Raw genomic sequence first — 24,873 nt, forward strand, 5'->3', positions numbered from 1 at the left:
ATGTTTTTCCTTATATTTGCCTTCCCTTACTTTGGTGATTGATTTGAGAAGAGAGGCTATAGCTAGTTAGCTTCATAAAGTCAGTCTTCATTACTGGTAAATACTACCCCATTTAATATTGCCCCGACCAACATCGTTTTGTGACTCTCTCATTGTCGCTGTATTCTAACCAACTTCCATCAGACTACCATTAAACTCTGCTGTAATGTTTGGCTGGTTGCCATGATATGCAGATGACTCTAATTGGTCCCATTGCTCTTATGACCCCATGGAACATTGTTTCACCTCATATTATTTTTCCTGAAACCAATTGGTTACATTAAATAGAACATACTTATTCTTATTTCATGAGTCCGTGGTTTTATTGGTGACATTATTCAACCAATGTAGATTAGCCCCCTTTGGTGCCTTTGGAGTTTCTCTGCATGGAAAAAACTCACCAACTGATGGCTAACTTGGTGGTTGGGATGGTCTCCAATTAGCCGTGGTGGTCCTTGGGATGGAGGCATCCCGTTTCACTAGGGCCATCCCGCTAACTTTCTGGCCTGGTATGCCCTGCCAGAGCCTTTGAGAGACAAGGGTTAGTTCCATCCCCAGTTGGAAGACATGAGTGGAGAGAGGGTACGCCTCTATCTCTAGGGCTTTGTTTTTTGTTTTTGCTTGCCTAAGTGATCAGTCTTGATCTAACTTTAAAGCTGACTATTTTTCATGCTGATAGTTTAAATAGCAAGAAGCCATGTGTTATAGCGGATGCAGGACTAGCTGCAAAGTCAGGATCTCCTGGATTTAATCCTTGCTTCCGATGCATACTAATTGCAGGGACTTTGGGCAAATTATTTAATCTCTCAGTGTTCCAAGTATCTTTCTAAGGCTATAGATTACATGTTTCCTGGAAGGAGTTTCTGCACTGGGGGCTCCCCACACTGATAAAATCATTGAACCATGCAGAACAATGTGGTGCAGTGGAAAAAGGCTGGGCTTGGAGTAAGAGAATCTGAGTTCAGATCTGATTGCTTCTTGCTCCTGGTGTAACTTTGGGTGAGTCAGAATTTGAGAGTTAGAAGGGACCTCAGTGGTCATCTAGTCCAACCCACAAACAGAAGGAGTCTTGCATTTTCCCTGAATCTCTATTTCCTCATCTTTAAAATTGGGGAGTTGGAACAGATAATTTCAAAGATCCATTCTAGTGCTCTATGTATGATTCTATGAATGCCCTCCTTGAAGAAAAAAAATAAAAGAGCAAAAAAAGAAAACAACCCAAAACCTCTTTGCCTTAGCCACTGTACTAATAACTGATTTGAGAACTTTGAAAACTAAGAGTCAGATTTGGAAGTTTCCATGTTTAAAAGAAAACCATTTGGTGGTGGTAAGGAGATCAGGAGTTTGAATCCTGCCTCAAATGTTTTATAGTTGTGGGACCCTGGGCAAGTCACTTAACTTTTCCATCTCTCAGGTTCTTCTAAAGGTAGGGGGCTGGGGGGAATAGCTAGGTAGTGCAGTATATAGAGTACCAGGCATGGAGTTGGCAGGACCTGGGTTCAAATCTGGCCTCAGACACTTCTTAGCTCTATGACCCTGGACAAGTCATTTAACCCCAATTGCCTAGCTCTTGCCACTCTTCTGACTTAGAATTGATACCAAGATAGCAGGGAAAGGATTAAAAAAATGGTGCTGAAGGGCATGGAGATGACCAACTCTAAGGTCTCTTCTAGCCCCGAATCTATAAACCCATGATTCAATAAACTATGATTAATTAATATGTATGTGGGGTTAATAATGCTCACTTCACAAAGGGGGGTGAATGAGGACTTTGGGGAAATCCCTCAGGGAATGGCACTTTTCCTTTTGCAGATGTCTCCATTGATATGCCAGACCTCCTTGATATCAACCATCTCAGAGCCACAGGGTTACAGCCCGGAGAGGAAGAGCTTCCAGATATTGCCCCTCCAATAGTCATTCCTGATGACCCCAAAGGTACCGCCATGGCCAGGAAAATGTTCTCTCCCACCCCTCCTTCCTCCATGACAACATTTAATTCAGAGGGCTAGTATCATGATTTGTACAGAGCAGGAAATGGAAAAGATGTGTCAAGGGAAGAGAAGATGCCGGTGGGTTGTTGAGTGGGTAAGGTGAACTAATATCAATGGTTTGGCCAAAAAAAAACCTTTTAGTTGGGTATGGTAGAGTAGGCTTATAACCCTTAATACTGGTTAATATTGGAGGAGGCTGAGGCTGGTGGATTGCCTGAGCTTGGGAGTTCTGAGCTGCAGTTGGGTTAAGCCAGTCACTTTAGTATTATTATTATTATTCCTCAGGGGAGAGAGACAGAGAGACAGAGAGACAGGGACAGAAGCAGAGACAGACAGACAGAGAGAAATGGAGAGAGAAAGAGTCAGAGAGAGAGAGAGCGAAAGAGAGAGTCAGAGGGAGAGAGACAGAGACAAGACAGACAGAGACAGAGAGAAATGGAGAGAAAAACAGACAGAGAGAGAAATGGAGAGACAGAGACAGAGACAAAGATAGACAGAGAGAAACAGAGAGACAGAGACAGAGAGAGACAGAGGGAGAAATGGAGAAAGAGAGACAAAGACAGAGACGGAGAAAGATACAGAGAGAGTGTGTGTTCCTAGGGGAGCATCAGTCAGTGCAGATCAGAGACAAAGCAGTCTGTATTATCAGTCTGTTTTGAAATTGGATCCATGAGTTCCAGATGAGGTGAGAGTCTCAAAAAAAAAAAAACAACAAAAAAAACCCAACAAACAGGAGTCTTTTTGTTTGTGTTGATTTCATTTACATAAGCACATAAATCCTTTGAGAACAGAGTATTTGCTATTATCTTTATTGTCTTCCCTTCACTTCCACTCCATAGATTTTCCTCCATTATAATCCTGGATCTATTTTCAACTATTGCCCAACTGATGGAACCCTTTTCACTTCCAGTTCTTTGCTATCACAAAGAGTTGTTATAAATATGTTTGTATGTATAAGCTGTTTTCCTTTTTCTTTTATCTCTTTTTGGTTTCACCTTAGTAGTGACATTGATGGGTCAAAGGATATACACAGTTTAATAAATTTTTGGTTATTCCAAATGGCTTTCTCGAATGAATAGCCTGATTCAACAGCTCCACCAACCAGGCACCAGTGTGCCCATTTTCCTGCATTTTCTTTTGTTGTCAATCTGCTAGAGGTGAGATAGAACCTCAGAGTCACTTCCTTTGTACAATTTTTCTTCTTATTAGTGATTTGGAGCATTTCTTCATATGGCTGCTAGATTTTTTGAAGGATCATTTGGCAAACATTAATATTCTCATGCAATTATATGACAGGAAATGATGGACCACAGAAGTCTCTGAAGAAACTCAGTTGAAAATCACTCAAAAGGAAAATGAGAGACACATGATTGTTCATGAGTGAGCAATAGCACAATGACCATAAATATCCCAGATCAAAAAAAAATTCTTTATGCAGCAAAGGCGTATTTATATAGTTATTCAAAGGTTATGGACACGCAGACCCTCTGTTTCCATTTCCTAACAACTCCAAGTGTGAAATGAAAGAAGGCAACTTCGATTTACAAATAGACACAAAGTTAAGTCAAAGAATTATGTAACTTTATATATGTAAATATTTGTACACATATACACATGATACCTATATATACATTTATGTGTGTGTCCATATATACCTATATATGCACAAGAAAGTAGTTGTTATTTTTAAAAGTTTCTGTTTGGGATCCTTCACAGATTATTCTGTTGACAACCATGTTTCAATTTATAGTATGACAGGATCAGAGGTCATCTAGCCTGTCCATCCCCACTTTACAAATGAGGAAAATGGGGCCCCAAAAGGGTTGGAGACAAGATTATTGGATCATAGATGTAAAAGTGGAATGGCTGTCTAGTTCAACATTACAGAAAGGAAACTGAGATCCATTAATGGGAAGAGACTTGTGTACGCTCATGGAGGTAATAAATGGTGAGGCTAGGATGTAAACTCCAAATCTAGCACAGTTTAGAATATCTTGGTTTTAAGACAGAGTTAAATTGTTTGGTTCAAATTAAATAAAAAGTAGGACTGGATAGGATTGCTTCTGATTGTATGGCAACCACAGTCATCCCAGGAATTAGAGAAGGGTTTATTAATTAATTAGTTAGTTAATTAATTAATAGAGAAGGGTTTCTTAATTAATTAATACAGGCTTTGGAGGTATATAAAGGAGTTTTGCTATTAGTATCTGGTGTTTATCTCTCTGGTGCTTTCAGCAAACACCTATACAGGGTACTTAGAAACACTTAAAAGAAAGAAATCATTGAGTTCATTAGCCTATCCTTTGACCATCATGTTTGATCTGGTCTAAGTGGCCTAAATGAATTATTCTCACTCATTGCCATTATGTTGTTTTTTATATAGAATTGTGGAGAGGTGTGTGGAAGCTGAAGGCCCTGGATATTTTAATTAAGAATGTTTTGATTTTTCCCTTTTTTTCCCCTTCCACTTATGTGAGATGATGTGGTTTGGTCTCATTTTCTGCCTCTTTCTCCTTCCCCCCCTTAAATTTCAGATCGATTGATGAACCATTATATGGAACGTAAGTATCTCATTTTTTTCTTCCATGCTATTTACATATTTTGGCTATCAAGACTTATTTCCTTGAATTAATTGTTAATGGAATGTCTTGGTCCTCATGAATATGTAGGACTTCTTTTGTGGGGATGTTGGATTGACGCTTCACTTGTATTATTGGGGGAGCCACATACTGTCAATAAACAGAGTTATAGCAGAATGGAAGCTCCTCGGGGGCAGGATTATTTCTTATTTTATCTTTGTGTTCCCAGTGCCTAGCACAAAACCTGGCATACCGAAGACACTTAATCATATTTATTGACTTGAACTGTACACCAAACAGAGCTGTTAGTTTTATAGAAACTATTCTAGTTTTACCTTTTACAAGTTACTTCAGTAGACCCCTTGGTTCTGTTGTCTGCTCAGTATGGTTCTTCACTTTGGAGTATGCTGGAGCCAGCTCTTACCAGCTTGTGATGGCTTATTGCTGGGAACATTTGCACTTCAGAAACCAACAGTCCAGGACTTGATTTATTCTTTTGTTGATTGGCTAGAGTAGACTTAAGAAAGCACTGGAGAAAATGTTAATGATGCAGATTGAATGTAAAATTTCTTTGCACCCCTGGTTACTCCTTCCAGTGTTCTAGATCACAGCCCATCTATGCCTCTGTATTAGCATCTACCAAATGTGTCAGCCACTGGAGATACAAAGAGCAAAAATAGTCCCTGCTCTCAAGAGGTTTTTTCATTTAATTCATTAAAATCCAATCAATCAATTTATTCATTCAAAGACTCATCTTGTGTTACTTATCTTTGGTCTACCCATCAATTCTCCGCTGATCATTTCCTATGTGATGGCAAAATTTAAAATAATCAATAAACATTTACTTAATGCTGACTATGTCTAGAGTGAGATACAGAGTTTAGATGCCACACAGGTCCTCCCTCCCTCAGGGAGTTTAAAGATCAGTACTAGAGCTGACAGTCTAGTAGTTGATAGAAGATTTGCTCTTCTTTTGTCCATGCAGGAAACATTTTTGGGGTAAATCTAATTATTGTTGAATAAGCTGTATCTCCTGTGTACAAAATCTTTTTACACTTTTTTTTTATTGAGGGAAGAGTCCAGATTCTGTGGATCTAAGAAAGAGAGTTTCTGCTGAGTCAGTCTCTCTGGCAAAACAATTCTGGATTCCTCTCCCTCTAACTCATTATAACTCTCTGGCTCCTCTCCTTTTCATGCTTTCCCTCCCTTCTCCCTAGTCATTTTGACTGATAGGCATTTGCTGCTTTCTCTGCCCCTGGCAGCACACCTGCAGAATTGGGGAAGTCATACTGGTCGCCTACTTATGTAAAATGTTATGTGATTTTTAAATGAAAGGTTTCTACCAATTCTAAATCCCTTTGTTCCCTTGCTCTTCCTGAGCAGGACAATTTCCTCTAATAGCTTGCACATAAGTAGGTTAAACAGTCCTGGGGTTCCTGGCCATGGAGGACCTTATGTGCTCTCTGAGCAGCTCAGTTTACCAGTAAGGAGCAAGAAGGAGATATTTTTTAAACCCTTCCCTTCTGTCTTAGTACCAGTTCTAGGATAGAAGAACCATAAAGGCTAGGCGATTGGGGTCACACAGCCAGGAAATGTCTGAGGCCATATTAAAAAAAAAACAACAACCTTATCTTCTGTCTTAGAATCTATACTAAGTATAGGTTCCAAGGCAGAAGAGTGGTAAAGGGCTGGGCAATGGAGGTTAAGTGACTTGCCCAGGGTCACACAGCTGGGAAGTGTCTGAGACCAGATTTGAACCCAAGACCTCCCATTTCCAGGTCTGGCTTCTCTATCTACTAAGCCATTTAGCTGACCGTTGCCCATAAATTCTTACTAATAAATTAGACATTCTACCAGTGCAGGTTTGCACCCACCTGTATAACTTCCTAGAACACAGAGAGGTGTAATGCCCAAGATTATACAGCCAGTAGATATCAGAGGCGGCACTGGAACCCAAGACTTCCTGGCTTCCAGACGGCCCTCTCTCTACAGAGTCATGTAACTGTATTTTGTGCCTAATTCATTAAAATTCTGAAATATATTGGTTTCATTTTTAATATTTGTTAATATATTCCACTTTTTTGGTCCCTTCCATGTATGAGCTAATGCTCTTGGGTATTCTAAAAGAGAAATATTTTAATTAGTCAAAGCATTTATGGTTCCTTAGGAAGAGGAACCATTATTCACACAGTATTAAGGACTGTTTTTCCCCCCCTTCCTACAAAGCCACCCCGTAGCGTATAATTGTCTGACTATTTTCATTGCTGATTTAAAAGTCTGAGTGTTTACCACTGCCATCAGTTGAACATATGGACTACAAAAAAAAAATTGGCCACCCAGAACCCAATTGTTGAGCTATTTATTTCAGCTCCTTTCTTCTTCTCCTGCTCTTTAGTTTGAGGTTTGGGAACTTAAAATGTTCAGAGAAACATCAGACCTGGGAGTCGTTACTGTTCCATTGTGCCTAACTCTTCATGACCTCATGGATCAGAGCATGCCAAGACTGTCCATGGAGTCTTCTTGGCAAGGATTTTGGAATGATTCATCATTTTCTTTTCTTGTGGATTAAGCTTAACAAAGGTTAAGTGACTTGTCCAGGGTCACACAGCTAGTAATCATCTGAAGTTGGATTTGATCTCAGATCTTTGTGACTCCAGGTCCAGCATTCTATCCACTGGGCCACCTAGATGGCCAGATCTGGAAGAATTTTGTTCTTATGTTTTGCCAGAGAGACAATTGACATAACATATAATAGGTCGATTTTGAAGTCAAGAGGAGCCAAGTTCAAGTTGTTCTTTTGACACTAGCTCTGTGACCACTGGCAAATCACTCAACCTTTCTCAGTCCAAGTCTCTTTATCACAAAAATGAGCAGGATCTGACTAGAATGCCTCTGAGGTCCCTTCTAGTTTTAAATCCATGAGGATTAACCTTCTCTGTTTTTGTCAAAAATGGAATAAATTTGATAGATATTCCCTGATATGGACCAGGGATTTCATCAATGTAGAGGAATTATCAATGCAGATGGATGCCTTCTTGGCATCTTATGGTATTAGAGAGCTACCTAGAACACTGCGAGGTTAAGTGACTTGTCCAAGGTCTTGTCAGGGACAAGATTTGAACCCAGGCTCTTAGGATTCAAAGGTCAGTTCTATTACACAACTCTACCTGATGATCATGTGACCAAGATTAAGAATTTATTTCTTAAACAGGCTCTTCCAGCAACCCCATTTTATAGACCAAAGAACAAGGATTAATAAAGTTTCCTTTTTTGGAAGGGGTTGTTTTGTTTGTTTTTGGCCAAAGAAGAAGCTTTGCCCAGTGGATTGAATGAAGGTCTTGGAGCTGGGAAGACAACCTGAGCCTGAATCTACCCTCAGCTACTTATTAGCTGTGTGACTCTGGAAATGACATAATTTGTCTCTGAGTCTCAGTTTCTTCAGCTATAAAATGTGTGCAAGAATAGCTCTTCTCTTTTAGTGTTGTGAGGGATCTAAAGATTCTTCTAAAGATTCTTCTTCTTCTAAAGCTTCTAAAGCTTCTAAAGATTAGGGATTGTTTCATTTTTGCTACTTGTATTCCTGTTGCCTTGTACAGTGCCTGGAACATAGTAGATGCCAAAAACATTCATGTTGATTAATTAATGCATGTAAAGTGCTTTATAAACCTTAAAATGTTCTATAAATAGGAGCAATTATTATTGTTGATTTCAGAGAATTACCAGAATTCCCCATTTCATATCAGAGGGATCGATGAAGATGCCTAAGCTAGTTGTGATAAATGTGTGGATTGTAGAAATTGTCTTTGGGTGGCGTGTAATTAAGGAGTAGAAGGTGATGACATAGAGAAGAGATGCAAAGGGAAGTGAGCAATGGGAGAAATTCCCTCTTCCTGCTGCCATAGCATGTTTTGTTTTGCAGCACCAGACATTGACGAGTCCTCTGTGATGCAGCTGGCAGAGATGGGTTTCCCTTTGGAGGCATGTCGGAAGGCAGTGTACTACACTGGAAACATGGGACCTGAGGTGGCCTTCAACTGGATCATTGGCCATATGGAAGAGCCTGGTAGGGAACTTTTAGAGCAGGTCTAATAATGCTGAATCCTGTTATTGTGAAGTTTATCACCAATATATTCATTTTCTCAAAGCAGGGGTGGCTTTTCAGGGGCCGATACCACTTCCTTTCATTATTTTCTATTAGGGTTTATCCAAAAATACCCTCACAGTTTGGTACAGGTGAATTTGGCTTAGATAGTCAAAAAGAATGATGTGTTCTGTGTTTTAGCTTTGAGTCTTAATGTAATATGAAAGAAAGACTTGAATTTGCTCTTCTACCATAGATTTTGCCGAGCCGCTTTCCCTGCCTGGTTTTGGAGGAAGTGCTGCTTTGGGGGCCACTGCTTTTGGTGCTATTGGATTGGATAACCAGCCTCCAGAAGAAATTGTAGCCATCATTACCTCCATGGGTTTCCAGAGGAATCAGGCCATTCAGGCATTAAAGGCGACGGTGAGTAGGTACACAGTTCTCATCATTTAGGGTAATTTTTTGTTCTTTCTGCAGCATTTGATAATTTTAAGGAATTCGTAATATTATTCAATAATTCCAAATTTTTTTAAACCCTTACCTTCCGTCAAGAGGCACTCTATGTGTATATAATACACAATACTGTGTATTGGCTCCAAGGCAGAAGAGTGGTAAGGACTAGGCAATGGGGGTCAAGTGACTTGCCCAGGGCCACACAGCTGGGAAGTGTCTGAAGCCAGATTTGAACCTAGGACCTCCTGTCTCTAGGACTGGCTAGGCAATGGGGGTCAAGTGACTTGCCCAGGGTCACACAGCTGGGAAGTGTCTGAATCCAGATTTGAACCTAGGACCTCCTGTCTCTAGGCCTGGCTCTTAATCCACTGAGCTGCCCAGCTGCCCCCCAAAATTTTAATTAGAAAGTCTTTTCTCTTTCTCTGCATTCTTTATAAAATTCTAAAGAAAAATTGGTCTTCTACTGCTCATGAGGCTATTGACTTTATGAATGAGGAAGATAGTGCCAGATAAGGGGAAGGAATCCAAATCCTATCCAATTCAGTTCACATTTATTAGGGATCTACAATCTACAAAGCACTGTCCTTGACATTGGGGATACAAAATCAAAATAAAAAACAATTTCTGCCCTCAAGGAACTTCTGTTCTACTCTAAGCTATCTATAAACTCATCTCTAGCATTTAGCAAATTTAAACTCATCTGTTTGGCAATCCTCCATCTCCCATATCTGTGCCTTTTTGCTGACTACTTCCCATGCCTGGAATTCTCTCCTTCCTGGCCTCTATCTTGAGATTCCTTCAAGGCTCAGCAGAAACTCCTTCCACATGAAATTTTTACTGATCATTCCTAGATGCTAGTGTCCTCTCCTCTCCTCACCTCACTCAGCTACCTTTTATTTATTTTGTGTATCTACAGAGATATACATGTTGTTCCCTTGATAGAATGTAAGCTCCTTGAGGGCAAAGATTGTTTAATTTTTGACTTTATATGTCTAGTTCCTGCCACATGGTATTTAATAAATGCTTGGTAATTGCTTGCTTGATTGCCATTAGAGCTTCTGACTATGGAATTTCCTGGGTCTGAGATATCTCTTTCTCTTTCTGTCATTTCTGTAGTGATCTCTATTTTTCTAGATGTCTGACCTTATTGTATCTATTTATCATCTACCTACCTACCTACCTACCTACCTACCTACCTACCTACCTACCTACCTACCTACCTACCTACCTATCTATCCATCTATCTATCTATCTATCTATCTATCTATCTATCTATCTATCTATCTATCTATCCGACTGTCTGTCTGTCTGTCTATCTATCCGACTGTCTGTCTGTCTGTCTATCTATCTCTATCTATCATGGAAGACTGAAAGGAGGTGGAGACATCACTTCAGTAAGAAGCATTATGCTCATTTACTCAAGGATAACTGATAAATGGGAGGCAGAAATACCTGCCTCCAGCCCTGTTCCCTTCCTTCTAGGACTTAGGAGAGGCTCTTAAAATGCATAAATGGGGCTTACCATTTGTTTTAGGTCAGAGCCTCATGGGAATTTCTAAGGCACATTGCAAGTGATTGTTGGTCTGATTTTTAAAACAAGATGTATTTAGGTTAATGCTATTGTCCTATAGGGCAGTCAGCCATCTGTCCTCAGTATTAGCATATACAGTGCTGAACCAAGAATGATGTGGTCATTGCAAGGCTGATGTGGTGCTGGGACTCATTTAGCAGGGAATCTAATTATAGCTTTTGGTCAGGAGACTCATAGAGTGCCTCTTGAACATGCATTCTTTCCACAGAATCCAAGTTATTGCTTGAAAGCACTTAATGCTGACGAGTCCAAACCTTTCACCCTCTTTATTGGTCATCTTGTCTTTAGAGGTCATGCCTGAAGTCTCAAAGGAGTGGTAGATATTATAGCAATATTTCTGCATCTTTCAATAGAATAACAATTTGGAGCGGGCCCTGGACTGGATTTTTAGCCATCCTGAACTGGAAGAAGATAACGAGTTTGCTGCCCACATGATGGAGATGGAGAACAACGCCAATGCTAACATTATTTCAGAGTCCAAGCCAGATGGTCCCAGAGTGAAAGATGGATCAGGAAGTAAGTTGTCTCCTCAGCCATGACAAAAACTGGAAGAGGATAGCTAGCATACTGGATGGCAAAGTCAAGACACAAAGAGATCTAGATGGGTTAGAACTTTGGGCTGAATCTAATGAGAAAACATTTAAAGAGCTAAATGTAAAATTTTACACTTGGACTCAAGAAATCAATTTCCTTAGTATGAGTCTGGAGAGGTATAATAAGAGGCAGATATATGAAAGGGTAATCAAAAAAGCTGTGACCCTGGGTTTCATGAAGATGTATAGTTTTTAGGAAAAAGGACATGATGTTTTGTTATTTTCTGCTTAGTCTCTAGATCATATTCGCAATGTTTATTGTGGTAGGTTGTGAGGACCACAGCTTAGAGAGGACTTTCCTATATTGGGAAGGTCTCAGAGAAGGACTTTCCTTCCTTCCTTCCTTCCTTCCTTCCTTCCTTCCTTCCTTCCTTCCTTCCTTCCTTCCTTCCTTCCTTCCTTCCTTCCTTCCCTTAGTTCATGAAGAACAAATGAAGGATCATTTCTTCTTTCCTTCTTTTCCTCCTCCATCCTTCTTTCCTACCCTCCTTCCTTTTTCTCTCCTTATTTCATTCTCTCCCTCCTGTCTCTAGAAGATAAAACCAGGAGCAAATGGGTAGAAGTTAAAAGAAACCAATTTAGAGTTTTTTCAGGAAATTTTTTTCTAACTAAATCTACTTCTAAATTGAATGGCCAGGGGTCAGCCAGGTGGCTCAGTGGATTGAGAGCCAGGCCTAGAGATGGGAGGTCCTAGGTTCAAATCTTGTCTCAGACACTTCCTAGCTATGTGACCTTGGGCAAGTCACTTAACCTCCATTGCCTAGCCCTTACCACTCTTCTGCCTTAGAACCAATACATAGTATTGATTCTAAGATGAAAGGTAAGGTTTAAAAAAAATTGAATGGCCTGCCTCAGGAATATAACTCTTCCTGACATATACTAGCTTTGTGATCTTGGACACCAGTGCCCTAAAGACCTTTTTAAGAGTATAATGTATTGGACTATATTTTTAATATTGACATATACATAAGTACATACACTTCGACACATGTATATATAAATAATTAAATACATAAAATAAATGAAAATCAATCAAATCCAAGGTAGTTACATACATTTTTTTCCCAGGGGACAACCATAGCCATTGGAAGGAGAGGGATTGGAAAGACTTTATGTCAAAGTTTATCTTTGAGCTGTGACTTGAAAGAAGCGAAGGACTCTTTGAAGCATAGGTGAGGAGAAAGTGCATTCCAGGCTCAGGGGATGGTTGTTGCAAAGATGTGTGGATCAGAGATGGAGTGCCACGTGTGAAGAACAGAGAAAAAAACCAGTTTAGATGGATTATTGATTGTAGGAAGGGGGATGATGCATAAGGAGGATGGAAAGATAGGTCATGGTCCATTAACTTTAAAAGTCAAATAGGAGTTTAACTTTGATTCTAGAGGCAATATGAACCACTGGAGCTTACTAGATAAGGATTTGACATGGTCATAGGTCTTTTGTCAGCTGTGTGGAGGATGAACTGGAATGGGTGGAGATTTGAAGGTGCAAAGCTATTTAGAAGGCTATTAAAACATGCAAACAGAACATGATGAGGTCTAAACTCAAGTGGACCTGTGAGTGGAGAAAAGAGTATATTTACATGTGAGAGGTTGTGGAGATAGAAATGACAAGGTTTGACAGTGAAATGTGACAAAGGGACAAAGAGAAGTATGGTGAACAGAAGGGAGGAGATGAAGATAATGCTATGGTTGTAAACCTTGAGAGACTGGAAGGATAATGGCACCTTGTGATATAGGAATTTTACTTGGACCACCTTAAAGTTTTGATGTAGAGCTAGAGGAAGCCAGGAAAAAGCCTTTAAAAAAACAACTCCTATCTTCTGTTTTAGAGACTTTATTGAGTATCAGTTCCAAAGGTAGAAGAGCAGTAAGAGCTAGACAATTGGGGTTAAGTGACTTGTCCAGGGTCACACAGCTAGGAAATGTCTGCAATAAGATTTGAACAGAGGTCCTCTGTCTCCAGGCTTGGTGCTCCATATACTTAGCCACCTAGATGCCCTGGAATCAGTCTTAATTTTTTTTTTCATTGATATCTGTCTTAACATTACCTAAAGTTCCTTTTGTATGACTTCCCCTCCCTCCTCCCAGAGAACCAAGAGGAAATCTCTATAATAAATATGTTTTTTTCCTCTTACTGGCACAATTTTGATTCAATAGTGTTAGATAAAGCTGGGGCATACTCCTACCTAATTCTATATTCATTCCAGGGCTTTTGTGTTACTCACTGAAAATCATTGGTCCTGCTTTGCTGAAAACTTTAATGGGCAAAGGCTTTTCTAATCCATTTTGTTGGATTTATTACATACACTATGGCCCATCAGTCCATTGCTTAATCAATTTTTCTCTAATGGATTTCCCTTTAGAGATTGGGCCTTCTTGAACAGGGATTTAAACTCTGCAAACCACAAGATGGAGCTGGTGTAAAGCAAAGTCAGAAGACCGGAGGCAGGTAGAATGCTCTTATAAGTGTACCCAGAAGACTGCTAAAGTGTTTTATTTCTTCTGAGGATGCCAGATGGCACCAATGAGTCTCCAGGTTTTTAAATAGTTGAATTAGGTAAAATCCCATCTTCTACAAGAGGTCTTACCTAGTTCTCCCCACTGCCATTACCATTATCTCCCCTCTAAGATAATTTCTCATTTATACTCTTTATCTATCTATCTATCTATCTATCTATCTATCTATCTATCTGTATATCTGTCATAATCTATGTATCCATCTATCCTATCTGTTTATCTATCTAGCTGTATATCTGTCTTAATCTGTCTATTTTCTATGTATCCATCTATCCTATTTGTTTATCTATCTGTCATCTACCTATCCATCCATCCATCTATCTATCTATCTATCTATCTATCTATCTATCTATCTATCTATCATCTGTCTGTCCTATTTATCTATCCATTCATCCATCCATCTATCTTGTATGTACAGTTATTTCCATGTTGTTATTGTATGTTCTTTCATGGCTGAGAATGTGTTTTTTGTCTTCCTTGTGTTCCCAGTTCTTAGCACAGTGACTGAAATACAGTAAAACTTAATAGATGCTTACTGATGGAGATGATTACACCTATACCTGCTATTTGTGACTTGCTAGACTCATGGCTGGCTGTAGATGGAAAGTATGATGTGGTGCAAAAAAAGCAGTAGATCCAGATTCAGAAGGACCTGAGTTCAAGACCTGGTGACATCACTTCCTAGCTGAGTGACTTCAGGCAAGGCATTCAACCTCAGCTTATTTATGTAGAAAATAGGATAATAAAATTTGCTTTTCCCATAGCTGTTATAAAAACCAAGTAAAATAATGTGCAGAAAGGGCTTTGTAGCATTAAAATGTGGCTTCTTATTGTGTGCCTGATGTGCCTTACTAAATTGAGAGTTGGAAACTTCAAGAACCTTTACTGGTCCTTCAAACTTTGACAGTTCTTTTCCTGCAAGGCACACTCTGGGTCAAGTCTCATGAAAATGAACTCTGCAGGGCATCTACAGATTTCTATTGCAGGATAATTATTAAATTCTTAGCATGTGCCAAGCACTGTGCTAAAGGGATACAATACAAAAAGCAAAGATAATTGTTGCCCTGAGGAGCTTATGTTTTAATAGGAGGAGAATAGGGGACCAGTGGCTAGATTTTGATCCAGAAGTTTATAAGGATGCCATTAGGAATGGAATCTTTAAGGGCCTAGATTAACATTCTCTTTAAAAATTTTTTCTCTTTTATTAAATTTTACTTATTTAAGAAGTTTCTAAGAGAGGAGCAGTGGGAGAGAGAGAGAGAGAGAGAGAGAGAGAGAGAGAGAGAGAGAGAGAGAGAGAGAGAGAGAGAGAGAGAGAGAGAGAGAGAGAGAGAGAATCAGGATAATGAGAGCATCCTGGGAAGACTCAAAGAAAACCCTAAGGTTACAAACCTTGGAGACTGACTGTGATTTGTTGTGATGAAAGACCTTTCAGCACCATGGCCAGCATTCAGGGGTTGCCACTGGGAGGGGTATAAAGCTGATTTGGTCCTAATGCTACATGTAGGACCAAGTCACTCTCTGCTGAATAGAAATGTTGGGAGGTGGGGTGAGGCACACAGCTATTGGCTATATTTAAGAGGAGGAAGCTCATTTTGTAGCCCATTTTGATGTCTTTCATCAGTCAGCTGGAGTAAGACTCAGGCGAGGCTCTGGGTTACTGGATGGGTCTCTGCATTATTTGGGTTTTCCTAAGAAGGGTTTTTTGCCATGGGTGTGCCTTTGTGTCTCTTCACCATCAAATGTCTAGAAAAGAAGCAGTTGGGTGAGAGATTGTGGGTCTGTGTGTGACTCCCTCAGGTATCTAGGGTTTTACGACTATAATTTCCCTGAACTGAGAGACAGGTGGGGAAGGCAAGTAAAGGTAGAGATATAAAATTGCTTCATAACCAAGGCTGTGCTTGGGAGTCTCTCTTGAGGGCTTCTGCTGGAATACTCTGGAATCTCTGTCTCTTGTTGCCACAGTTGTAGTGAAATGCCGATTACCTGAAAAGATCCTCAGGGCTGAACTAGCCAGTGATATTTAAATTAGTCCTGACCACAAGTCATTTTGCTGTAATGTCTCTGATCTCAACAGTTCTAATAGTTGTCTCAAAGAAGTGACCTCAAATGCCACACTTTTCAATTTTGAATCACATTTTTTATCCTGTCTAATATAAAGATATCTAATATTTATGTAAATTTATTAGGCAGAGGATATAGTAATTCACACAAAATTTTATTAAATTTTACTTATTTAAGAAGTTCCTAAGAGAAGGGCAGCAGAGACTAAGAGAAGAAGGACTTTGAGAGGGCACAGCTGAGAAGGCCTCAGTTTGTGAGCTGTTCAAGGTTGGATGAGACTTTTGGCAGCTCAGAATCAGGGGGGAAGGGTCCAGTGCACTGCAACATGCCAAGGAGGAGACTTATGGGGCAATACGATTCTTGTACGCCTATTGTGAGTGCCATAATTATTCATCTGGCTTTAATTGTGTAATTGGCGGAGCTGTGTAAGGTAAGTCAATAGAATTGCTTTAAGTCAAGGACTGCCTGAATTCCAAACAGTAGGAGGCAGAGAAACTCATTCATCACTTCTAGTTTCTTTCTCAAGGATCCTGGATTTTCATGTGCATTTTTTTCTTAAGGTAGATGCTTTCAGAGTTATTTTGAATTTTTTTTCCTTATCAGAGAGTAATTGTGTGTGCTTTGCTGGGGAAGGTGGGGGCCAGTGAAGGATAATTGCTGTTTGTTAGCAGAACAAAGAATTGAGAAGCATTCAGCTTTGTGGGCTATTCTTCATAGACTATAAGTGAAGAATACTCTGAAAAGAGCAAAAACTTAGATTCTTTAATTAGAGAGCCTCTTGGATAGTGAGGAAAGATGGCACTTGTTTTATGAAATTCTTTATTGGAGGGAATTCTCATCACTAGGTCAAGAAAGTAATGGTAGCCTGGACCATCTGCATGATCACAGGAAAGGTCTTTGGTGGATTGCTTTCTTTGAAGACATTTGTTATAAGGGGATCTTGCATGGACCTCCTGAGCAAGGGCCTGCAGCTTTTGATTATTGAACATCTTTTGCTTTGGGAGATGATGGCTTCTTGCTTTTTGCTGGAGAGGAGGAAGGGAAAGTAGCAGAGAAAGGGCCCATATGAGGGTCCCATTCATTGCCAGTTTGTACTCATTTTAGGGGCAGCTCTTTCAATTTCTTATAAACAACAGCAAAAGGAGAGAAGGGCCGAAAGTGAGGCATTCTGGTCTAGCCTTTCATAGGTTCTGCCATTTACAAAATCTGTTTCTTTGTTGCACTTAATGCAAACTTAATTTTTTAAAAAGAAGGCATTGATTACTAATGCAGCTAAAATGTGATTAGGTTATGATTCATCAGAATGCCTTCTATTTTCTTCCAGTCACTTCTATACACTGGTGGTAGACTTTCTTGGCTAATGGGGGGCTTTCCAGTAAGGGAGGAGAATGCTGAGTTCTTTCGCATAATGTAGGAGATTGCTCCCAACAGGCACCAGAAAAGCAGCTTGCAGGGAAATTTGCTAGCACTAAGGGGAAAAGGAGGAGGAAGAGGGAGGAAGGTGAGCTCTGTAATGAGGTCAAACTGTGATCCCTACTTGCAGAAAGAAAGAGAGGGGAAAAGATCTGACAATTCCACCATTATTATCCTAGCCTGATTCTTCCTGGCCTCTCATATGGAAGAAGGGCATTTGGAATTCAAAACTGGAGATATGCTATTCTTCAGTGTAAAGTCAGTTTTCCCAGGGCTAGTCTATGTATTTATGATTGCTTCTTCAATGCTGAGAGGAAGAAAAAGATGCTGTGATGACTTTGTAATCTCCCCGATGTTGGTAATTATTCCAGTGGTATACCTTTTCATGCCCTCTCATCCTGCAGTACTTGTCCTGGCTTCCCAGAAATCACCTAGTAAGGGGTCCACCATGCAAGTTGCAGTCAATCTCCCAATGTTTTCCTCCCTGCATGGATGGCAATGGTGCACATAGGTGGTCTGTGAGTTACCTCTTGTTCTTGCTGTATGAATGGCTCTTCTTTTTTCTGGTTGTATCCTTGATTACATGCTTTATGTCACTTGTCCTGGCCAATTAATTGTACACTGCTACATTTTATTCAGTACACCCACCTGAGGTCTTTCCATTGTCCTTTGAGTAACTAATAGATTTAATTCCTCAGAGACTGCTATTCTGTGACTCGTGGCTTTATAACAGTGTTGGGAGAATGTAGCTAACTAGTTTGTTACATAAAAACTAAATTATTAAGATCTTTTAGTTTTACATTGTTTATATTTCCCAATATATCCCTCCCCCAAATCCTTCTCAGAGATCCATCTTTTAAAATAAAAAATTAAAAAAGAGTTCAGCAAAACTAACCAATACATCAACCAAACTAAATGGTATGAGTCCATTAGATTGGGAGCTACTTGAGGGAAGGGACTGTCTTTCATCCTTCTTTGTATCCCTAGTGTTTAGCTTTGCCTCTGGCACACAGTAGGTGTTTAACAAATGCTGATTGACTGTTTCATACTCCTAGTACCCCATCTCCCCAAAGAAGGAAGGGAGGTTCTTTCTCATATCTCTTCTTTGGGACCAAACTTGTTCTTTATAATTCATTATCATTGAATTTGATTTTTGTTGTTGGTCTTTCTATTTACATTGCTGGATATAGTGGCAAACTGGTACTGCTTCCTTTACTTTGCATCAGCTCACATGTTTTCTCATTCTTTTCTCTATGTGCCATAGTCATTATGATTTCAGTTCTTCTTACATGTTAAAAGGATTTGACCACTTCTGATATTCTCAAGTTTAAAAAAAAATTATTTTTGTGATCATGAAAAATACACCTGGATATTGGTCACTGTTGTAAGAGCACACACATACAAAACCAAAACCCCAAAATAAAACTGCAAATAAACTGACGTGAAAGGTAATGTTTTGATCCACATTCATCTGACTCCAACAATTCTTTCTCTGGAGGTGGATAGCATTACCCATAATAAATCTTTCAGGATTGTCCCAGATCATTGCATTGCTGAGGGTAGCCATGTTTTCATAGCTGATCATTGTACAATATTGCGGTTACTATGCACAAAGTTCTCCTGGTTCTGCTTATTTCATTCTGTATCAGTTCATGCAAATTTCCCCAGTTTTTTTCTGAGATCACCTTGCTTTTCATTTATTATAACACAATAACATTCCATTACCAACATGTACCATAATTTGTTCAGTCATTCTTCAATTAATGGATATTCCCTCAATTTCCAATACTTTGCTATTACAAAAAGAGCTGCTAGAAATATTTTTGTATGAGTAGGTCCTTTCCCATGTTTCATTATCTCTTTGGGATACAGACCTAGTATTAATATTACAGGGGCAAAGTGTATGCACATTTTTCAGTTCTTTCCAAATTGTCCTCCAGAATAATCTGATCAGTTTGCAACTCCATCAACAGTACATTATTGTCCCAACTGATATTCTCAAGTTTTAAGCAGCTATTTGATCATAATATTGGTAAAGGGGATTGTCCAAGCTTAGAGCCCAGGATGGTGAACCTTGATCTCCTGTTCTTTAGACTCCCTGAATATGACCCCCCCCCCCCAAATAGCAACATCCTGGGTAAAATCTTGAAGACAGAGAACACTATTCTCTTGAAAACAGGCTGAAAATGTATGTGCAAAAATATTTATAGCCACCCTTTTTGTGGTGGCAAAAAGCTAGAAAATGAGGAGAAAATTCCCCTCAATTGGGGAATATCTGAACAAATTGTAGTATATGATAGTGATGGAATACTATTGTGCTATAAGGAGCCATGAACTGTTTGATTTCTACAAAAACTGGGAAGACCTCCATGAACTAATGTGGAGTGAAATGAGCAGAACCAGGAGAATATTGTAAACAGTAACTGAAACATTGTGGGATGATCAAATGTAAAAGACTCTGCTAATAATAGCAACGCAATGATCAAAAACAATCCCCTGGAACTTATGAAAGAGATTGCTATCCATATCTAGAGAAAGAACTATGGGAGTATAAATGCAGGAGAAAAAAATATGACATCACTTGGTTATATGAATATATGACTTGGGGTTTTGGTTTTTAAAAGATTATTACAAATATGAATAATATGGAAATAGGCTTTGAGTAATGACATTTATAAACCAGTGGACTTGCTTGTCTACTCTAGGAGGGGGTAGGGAAGAGGGGAGGGAAAGAACATGAATCATGTAACCATAGAAAAATATTCTAAAAAAAGTAAAATAATGTGAACCCCTCCCAAACAGGCTGAAGTAGTGAAGCATTTAGTGAAGAGGTACCCCTGAGAATCTAGACTAAGCTCCTAGGAGAGCTGACTTCCAAAGAGACAATAGTGTAGTGGATGGAGAGCTTGTCCTGGAGTCACAAAGACTAGGATTCAAATTCAGCCTCTAAACCATTCTGGTTATATAACCTTGGACAAATCGCTTATCTTTTCAGCATCAGAGGCAACTTTCTAAGGCTATGTTACAGAAAAATATTTGTCATAGAGAGTCCCCTATGCAGGTGAAATTATAGGGTCAAAAATTCACACTGAAGTATGACTGATTGGTAGCCCCCCCACCCCCACCCCCAGCCACATTTTAAAAGCAGGATCCTTGTTAACCCAGGATCTCCTTGATGGAATTTTAGGAAGTCAAACACAAAGCAAAGTGAAAAATGTCTCAATGTGAAGGAAGATGCTTTTGAACAGGGGCCAATGTGTAACAGCAGAACTGTTCTTCCTGACAGTCTGTTTCAAGCCTCTCTGGTTTTTTTGATGACTTCCTTCACTTGTAAGCCCAAATCTTTAAAATTCCAAGTTTTTCAATCAGAACTCATGATTGATTGATTGATTGATTGATTGTGTGTGTGTGTGTGTGTGAGTGAAGGGTTGGAATTCTGCCATGAACTGGTAGAGTTGCGTTAGCATGATCATTTGTAAGTAAGACCATTCATGAGTTGGGGGTTAGAAATCGGGACTCTCTTGTTTATGTGCCAACTATGGGGTGTCCCAAAAGACATAGTGCAGTTTTAAGCTTTCAGAGCTGTTTTAAAGCAGATTATTAAAAAACCCCTTTTAAAAGCTTTAATAGCTCAGAATTGCACCACAGTTTTTGGATTGCCTTGTATAAGAGGGAAAGATTAAGAGAGTTGAAAATTTCTCTTTTAGGTGAGGAATAGTCTTGTCAGAAGAAATCAATCACAGTTTATGCCCTCAGCTTAAAAACTGTATATATATATATATATATATATATATATATGTATATATACATACACACATACATATATGTATATCTGGACCTATGATTTTATTGGCATAGGGAATTCCATGTATGAAAATTCCCTTTACTAGTGCAGATCATGAAATGATTTACATCTTATGGCCTTCATCATGTAGGACATTGAGAAATAAGTTGACTTGCCCAAGGTCACAAAGTCAGTATTTCAGAGGTAGAACTTGGAACAGATCTTCTTGGCTCTTAATCCTGCTTTCTAGCCACTGAGTCTTACATCTCTGGAATAATTTGAAGGGAAGTAATAGATTTGGAGGGAAAACAGATTTGGGGATTGTATGGGCATCCTTCCAGAGGAGTGGGGCATGTATACTTTTTCCATGAAGGCAGAGGCTCGTCTTTATCTTTTTTTTGCATGTCAAAGACCTCTAGGACTGTCTAGAGAAGCCTATAGGGACCTTCTCAGAATCAAGCTTTTTAATGCATGACATATAACACCCAGGATTATCAAGGGAACCAATCATATGGACAGACAGGTAACAAACAAAGCAAGTCGAGCTCCTCTGCCCTGGACTAAAGACTTCTTTCTGTAACTCAAGAAGCTTGCATAGGATAAGTCACTGAATCTTTCCCCCAGATCTAAGGACAGTTTTTTAAGATACTTTCTGGGACAATTTAAAAAAATAAATCAGTCACAGTAGCTTCATTTTTTCCTGAGGATGATGGTGCCCCTTGGCAAGTTGAGAGGGTGTGTGTGTGTGTGTGTGTGTGTGTGTGTGTGTGTGTGTGTGTGTGTAGGCACCCAAAGGAGACTGACATGTGATGTGCCCTCTTTGATTGATCTGTTCTGATTTTCTCTTCGGACACAGAGGTATATTAAGATCTCTGGTGCCTGTTGAGTTCATGGAAATCAGCTGAGCTCCAGGCTCCTTATTGGGGCTGTCATCTAGTAGGGGGTCTTGAATAATGCATTTGATGGTTGCTGATATTGATAAACATTGTTAATTTTAATTATAGGACTTAGATTTATGTGAAGGAAACATTTTGCTTTTGATTAGTTTGCTTTTATGATTGTCTGAGTGTGCCTGAGGTTTTGAACCAAAAGGGGAGAAAATGCACCTGGGGCTTGCTATGACATGCTCTGGATATGCAGTATTGGGTTTTTTGAGGCCTGACTGAGCTTGGGACTTGTCTGCTTGGCATCGTAGGCTATATTTAGCTGATATAATCAGCCACAATTCAGGTGCATTGCCCCAGGAATGTTGACACAGCCCTGTGCTGTTTGACAGCTCAAATGGCATCTTCTGAAGGAGGCCTTTGTTGGGTACTCTTAGTGCCTTCCCACCCCACATTCCCTTGTATCTGCTTTATCTGAGTCTTGAATATATCTCCCATGTGTAAGGCACTGGATTAGGCATTCTGGGGGATGTGGTGCAAGACCAATTGGAATCTAGTAAAGTAGCTAGACATATGCATGTTATTTACACTGTTAGAGTATAAGTTTTCTGAAGGTAGGGACTGGACCCACATGCATCTATCACCTCTCTCTCTCTCTCTCTCTCTCTCTCTCTCTCTCTCTCTCTCTCTCTCTCTCTCTCTCTCTCTCTCTCTCTCTCTCTCTCTCTCTCTCTCTCTCTCTCTCTCTCTCTCTCTCTCTCTCTCTCCTTCTCCCTCTCCCTTTCTCTCTCTTTCTCCTCCCTCCCTCTCTCTGTCTCTGTTTCTCACTGTCTTTGTGTCTATTTGTCTCTCTCTTTCTCTATCCCTCCATCTCTGTCTCTATCCCTCCATCTCTGTTTGTTTCTGTGACTCTGTCTCCAATTCTTTTTCTTCCCCTTTAGAGCCAGCTTTCCATGGGGTATTTCTGTATTTCTGTATTATATATATATATATATATATATATATATATATATATATATATATATATATATATAATCCCCTAAATACAAAGGCCCACATTTCCCATACCAAAAGCCTCCTATTGATGCTGTGTGACTGCCAATTATGAATACAACAGTTTCACAGGAATTAAAAATGTGGGTGACCCAACAAGCAATGGAATCAAGTCAAGTCAACAAACATGTTTTAACGAGGCACCAGGCACTGTGGGGCTAAGGACATAGTACTAGGGATACAAAGATTAGCAAAAAGATGGTCCCTGCCTTCAAAGAGTTTCTATTCTAATGGAGGAAGACAACATATAAAAGGGAGCTGGAAAAATCTTGGGGGAAAAGAGGAAGTTTAGAGAGTCAGAAAGAGAGCTGGGAGAAGGATGAAAGAGGTCAGGGCTGATGTAAAGGAGTAAATAAATCATAGCATATTATCACTAACGATTCGTAGGTAATGATTGTTGAAAAAAACCATCAAGGACATACAAAGCCTACTGTTATATTTATTTTGGAGACAATAGAGATTTACTGAAACTTCTTGAGCAGGGGAGTGATGTTCAAAGGAGTCACAGAGGAGAGATTTCAATGTCTACACAGTTTTTAGTTTTGATTTGAGCTGTATCTAAGCCATGTATGCCACCTGTATTTTGATTCAGGCACTATTGAATTCATAAGTCTTCAGGTTGATTTTTTTCTTTGTGTCATAAATCTGTAGCTATTTATGGTTTGCAGGTTCATTACCCTTATTTAAAAAAATGAGGAAACTGAGGCTGGGAGAGAAGAAGTGACATGCCCATTATACAATATTTAGAAAGTGCCAAAGGTGGGCTTTGAAAGCAGATCTCCTATCATGACTCCAGGGCTCCAACATACCACACTGGCTCTCATCAGAGAGGAGTAGGATTGGGGGCCAATGTTGAGTGTCTGTGGAATCCTGAGTGATCTCTAAGTATTCCATAGTCGTTGAAAGATGTAGCTAGACATGACTTCATATTTCTCCCCCTTTTTTCAATAGGGTATGAGCTATTTGGGTTCATCAGCCACATGGGACCGTCCACCATGAGTGGCCATTATGTTTGTCATATCAAAAAGGAAGGCAGGTGAGTCCACTTTGGAAAAGAAAAAAGGGCCAGCTCTCAGAGAACTGTTCCTGGCTCATCCAAATAGTATTCATTGTTGAGCACCATTGGTTCTTTGGTAAAGACGGATTTTTCTGTAGCTTTTCTCCTCTGTGAGGTCCTTCCCTGATGCCTAATAATGATAATAATAATATTTATATAGCTTTTTAAGGTTTTCAAAGTGTTCTATATATATTCTCTCATTTGATTTGATCCTTCCAACAACCCTCTGAGGTAGGTGTTAATCTTCATTTTACAGATGATGAAACTAAGGCAGATGGTGGTTAAGTGACTTGCCCAGGATGACACAGTTATTAAGAGCTTGAGGCAGGATTTGAATTTGGGTCTTTCTGACTCATTAAGGGATTGAAAGGCATCTAGAATTATGAAGGTATCCTCTGCAAAGCCCCAGGAATGGTGTGTTCTCCCAAGCTGGGCAGATTTCTAGGGAGATGCTATAGAAGGCATCCCTGGAATCCACGGACCAGTATGGCTAATAATGAGGATGCCTATCATCAGCTTGGCTCCTGGGTGATATATTTTTGGGTCACAGCAGCTATGTAAGACCAACTTCTAAGAGCCTGAAGGGTTTTAACAACCAACTTAGATGGAATCACAGATCCTTGGAGGATAAAGGCGATCCGACTTTGCATTTGATCCTACCTTGCTTTGTATGCACTTAATTCCCTTCCATGATGTATGAAATGGCCTCAGAAGGTTGGGGCTGGTCTTGGAATGTATTGCCCTTTGCAGAGGCCAGGCTGGCATCCTCTTT

General features: G+C 39.7%; 1 protein-coding gene across 2 annotated transcripts in view; it reads left to right on the forward strand.

The window, feature by feature from the left end:
• Nucleotides 1-24,873, forward strand: part of USP13 (ubiquitin specific peptidase 13) — a 139,766-nt gene that overhangs the window by 108,703 nt on the left and 6,190 nt on the right. Inside the window, exons 15-20 of one of the 2 annotated variants that reach the window (XM_001368179.5) lie at nucleotides 1,852-1,974; nucleotides 4,565-4,591; nucleotides 8,529-8,672; nucleotides 8,947-9,113; nucleotides 11,088-11,250; nucleotides 23,996-24,080. In XM_001368179.5, the coding sequence (XP_001368216.3) occupies nucleotides 1,852-1,974; nucleotides 4,565-4,591; nucleotides 8,529-8,672; nucleotides 8,947-9,113; nucleotides 11,088-11,250; nucleotides 23,996-24,080 (709 nt within the window). The remainder of the gene's footprint in view (nucleotides 1-1,851; nucleotides 1,975-4,564; nucleotides 4,592-8,528; nucleotides 8,673-8,946; nucleotides 9,114-11,087; nucleotides 11,251-23,995; nucleotides 24,081-24,873) is intronic. The other variant, XM_007501977.3, reaches the window with a different exon arrangement.

The sequence above is a fragment of the Monodelphis domestica genome, chromosome 8 (assembly GCF_027887165.1).
Source record: "Monodelphis domestica isolate mMonDom1 chromosome 8, mMonDom1.pri, whole genome shotgun sequence".
NCBI lineage: Eukaryota > Metazoa > Chordata > Mammalia > Didelphimorphia > Didelphidae > Monodelphis > Monodelphis domestica.